We start from the raw sequence: 3,753 nt of genomic DNA, 5'->3' as shown, positions 1-3,753 counted from the left end.
TATGCAAAGTAGGAACTTTTTCATTCATCTGCGCTTTATTTTCACTGTTTTCAAACATAAATATCTTAAAATCGGAGACACCCATGAAGCTCAATATACATTTAGAATGTTTTGCTATGAGCAAGGACCTTTTTACAGAAAAGACGAAGTGTCAAGTTTTATTTTGCAAGAGATATTGGTGAAAAATGCTGGAGTAAACAAAATCACCCCGTAAAAGTTGATTCATTATTTACTTGAAAACGCTCTTACAGATTTTTTTCTAATTTCGCCTACAAGTTGTCTAGATTGAGTAGTTTAAATCCCTGAAGTTTCGTCATAAATTGTCTGACTAGATTTCGAGATAATCGACAATGTTTAAAATGAGAGGCTATGCGCTTCCGTTGCTATGGTAATAGCTGTTGCTTGGAAACCGATGAGAAAATTAACTTTGATCATATGTTGAAATGATGATGTAGTATGAAGGAGATCGAAGTGTATCTTGTATGCGAGATTGTAATTTCAAAACTTCCACCCTAAGTCCAAAAAAACTGCCTCGAGCCTCCTTAAAACATCCCGTCAAATCCTCCTTTTCATCACTCAGAAACTGACGCACACCGGAGCAATGCCAGAACCATTGAAGGGTGGCTCTGCATGGAAAAAGGAGCAGCTGTGACAAAATGCTGAAAAACTGCATTTTCCTGCGATAATCAATACAATCTGACCGAAAACCAATACTTTGCAATGTTTATATCCACAAGAATTAAGCGGACGAAGTTCTCTCTCTTTTTTGATAGCGTTCGTTCTCGGACCTGTTTCATGTAAACAGTTATCAAATTTTGGCCAGATTTAAAGTCTTCATACAAACCTCGTGAAATTAAGCCTTTATCAGGAAAAAAAATTTGTAATGAACAAGTACAACGAATTTTGGGGAAAAAGGGCGGACAATCGCCTTTGGAAAGTAATAAATAAAGACGGTATATGGTCCCCAAATAAAGAACAAAGTGTCCTAAAAGACGTGTTCGAACATAGCCCAAGTGACCCTGGCTTTACTTATTCCGATAGGTTTCATCCGTTCCTCTGGCAAAAGTAATAATTTATTCTGAACAAAATAAGAGGTAAAAGAAAACTTTTAGCGCACAGAAAAATGAATTAATTTAACAACGAAAGATATTTTGCATTATGTTGATGACAGCGTGTCGAATGTGTCTCATCTTCCAGCAGTAAATCAAAGGGTTTAGCGATGAATTCAAATACATCATCGTCCAAGAGTAATGAAGAATATGTCTTGTAGTTATATTCGGTCCAGAGATGATCTCAACAATACTAAGGCAGGTGAATGGTAAATAGCAAACCAAGAACACCAGATATACGTATAATGTACCAACTGCTAATTTTACAAGCCTAGCAACATTTGCCATCATTTCCCGATTCTGTCCTTCGTCTTGCTGCACTTGTAGGGATTGAATTTGATTTCTGTGGCGTCGAACAGTTAAATCGATCTTGCAGAAAACTAATGTAAGAATTGCGAAAGAGAAAACATCAAAAGCGACATAAATTTGTCTGAAGCTTTCTGACGTCCACCAAGGAACAGACGAAAGAAATGCGCTTAACACGACTATTGAGATCACCACCGCAACAACGCGCTTGTGAGTGACACACTCCTGATACCTGAGATGAAGATAAATGGCCAAGAATCTGTCAACAGTCAGCGCCACCACACAAAAGAACGAAGCATAGCATAAAAAATATCCAACGATCTTAAATGCGATGAACGTGTTCCTGTGAGTTGTATTATTCTCAGGGTTTTGTCCCAAACCCGTGGCCAGATATGAAACGTATAAAGGGTAAACCAGTAGTCCAACACTAAGGTCAGAAACAGCGAGACTCAGCAGCAATGTTTTCAAAGGTTTTGGTAACGATGAAATTTTCCTTATGGCGTGGATTGTGATACTGTTCAACATGATGGCGGTATAACACAAGAAAGCGTTGAAAATAATATTAGCAATGTACGTGGAAGAGAATTCTTCAGCTACGCTCATTGTACTGTAGAAGTTCTACCAGTAATTGTAAAAATTTCCGGAGAAGTGCAGCCACTTTCCAAGTTGTATGTGCTAAGCGAAACTACTGTTTAACTTACGCCGTTTTAGTGCTTTCGACAAAACACGATTCGTTTTGAGGAGCGCAGATGGTTGAATGATGATGCTTCAAAAATTTCGAATTCACTTGGCCAAACATCGGATTCATCCAATTCCTTGGGTTCTCTGTATTTTTCACATCGACTTCGATGGCTGCAACTTCGCTTCAATTCAACGCAAAAAGGAACTACAGTTCTTTGAATCTATTCAGTAAAAGCCGTGTCCGCCTTTGTCAAAAGCAGATGGTTACAGAAGTCTTGCATGTTATCAGCAACTAAACTTTTAGTGCTGAGTTTGACATTTTCTCTATTTTTAATAAAGATAAAACACTTGAGGCCTCAAAATAGCATTAAAGCTTGCCCAGTAAGAGGGCAGCGATACTGAGTTTTGTTATGCAAAAAAAAAAATGCTTAAATATATATGGACGTTTTCAGACCAATTAGAGATAGAAGAGACAGTATGTTGATATACCGACGTTTTAAAAAAAATAGACTTCGCTCATTTCTTGTGTATTACAAAACCCTTACGTACTAAAACCTGAACCGCTTGATTATTTTATTTTTATTTTGTTCAACAGATCGAGTAGCAATTAACTATGCTGATATATCCGAACAAGAAACAAACGATTTATACTAAAACAAGAAAAATAAAACGTTAATAACAAAAAAAAAAATAAAATAAAATAAAAAAAATAATAATAATTATTTTTTTTAATTTTTTAATATTAATGAGAACTCTTTATTAACACATTTGAAGCAAATTGCTATTCACAAGTTAAAAGTAGAAAAAAGAGCTATTAAAAAACTATTTACAATTTATTTCGATGAAAAAGAGACAACTTTCAAGCCGATTTTTTTTCTAATAAAGTTACTATGATATCCTTATTAAAAAAAATCAATCATATATACAAAGTTAAAAATCTTTAAAAAAAAAAGGGGGAATAAAAATCAACATCAAATGGAACAAGAAATAAAATTATGTTCTCAATGTTTTTAACGAATGTTTGCATGTCCTTTCTCGATGTCAGAGTCAATGTCCGTCAATTCTAGATGGATCCTACCTGTAGCTCGCGAACCTCTTAAGCATAGTAATGCTGATCTCAGCAACGCAAAGGACACCCTTGCCCTGATCCATGACATAGTAGTCGCATCGCTTTCGCCCTTCTTTGTAGCTGCTAACTCAGCCAGCCTACTATGGTATCGCTTGCATTCCACCGCCATTCCACCTGTCGTGCTAAAAACTAATGGCGGGAATATGGCTTGCTCCACTTCTAAAATTCGGCTAGCATACTGGCGCTTCTTTTCCGTTTCATGTTGTCTGTAAATCTGGTTAAGATCCATATCCCTGTAGGAGTCAGCATTTGGGTGGCAAATTCTAACGTCAAAGAAAGCTGATCTCTGTCTCTCCCAGAACCCCCTTGCCACAATATCGAGCCGCGCATCAGGAGCTGTGTTGGCTCCCCTATTGAGCTCTTCTCCTGTGATGTCTTGCAAAACTGGTTCAGTTTCAACGCCATTACACACCATGCGAAGCATTTCCGCCTCCAGATCCCTCAGTTCATTATGGCGTTGGATGACAAAACCGCCCCTTTTGCATATCATAGCGTGATCCACATTGAAGCGGTCCCCGCAAACACAAA

The 3,753-nt window shown here is 37.3% G+C and overlaps 1 protein-coding gene across 1 annotated transcript in view; it reads right to left on the bottom strand.

Annotated features, from left to right (window-relative positions):
• Positions 1–3,106: 3,106 nt before the first annotated feature.
• LOC146472725 (uncharacterized) overlaps positions 3,107–3,753 on the bottom strand; it is a 1,032-nt gene continuing 385 nt past the window's right edge. Inside the window, exon 1 of the mRNA XM_085119509.1 lies at positions 3,107–3,753. This exon is cut by the window's right edge and continues 385 nt beyond it. Coding sequence (XP_084975635.1) covers positions 3,107–3,753 — 647 coding nt within the window.

This window comes from Pavona decussata, unplaced genomic scaffold (genome assembly GCF_977016875.1).
Source record: "Pavona decussata unplaced genomic scaffold, jaPavDecu1.1 SCAFFOLD_98, whole genome shotgun sequence".
NCBI classification, from domain to species: domain Eukaryota; kingdom Metazoa; phylum Cnidaria; class Anthozoa; order Scleractinia; family Agariciidae; genus Pavona; species Pavona decussata.
The sequence above is the reverse complement of the archived record's forward strand: the minus strand, read 5'-3'. Positions and strand labels throughout refer to the sequence as shown.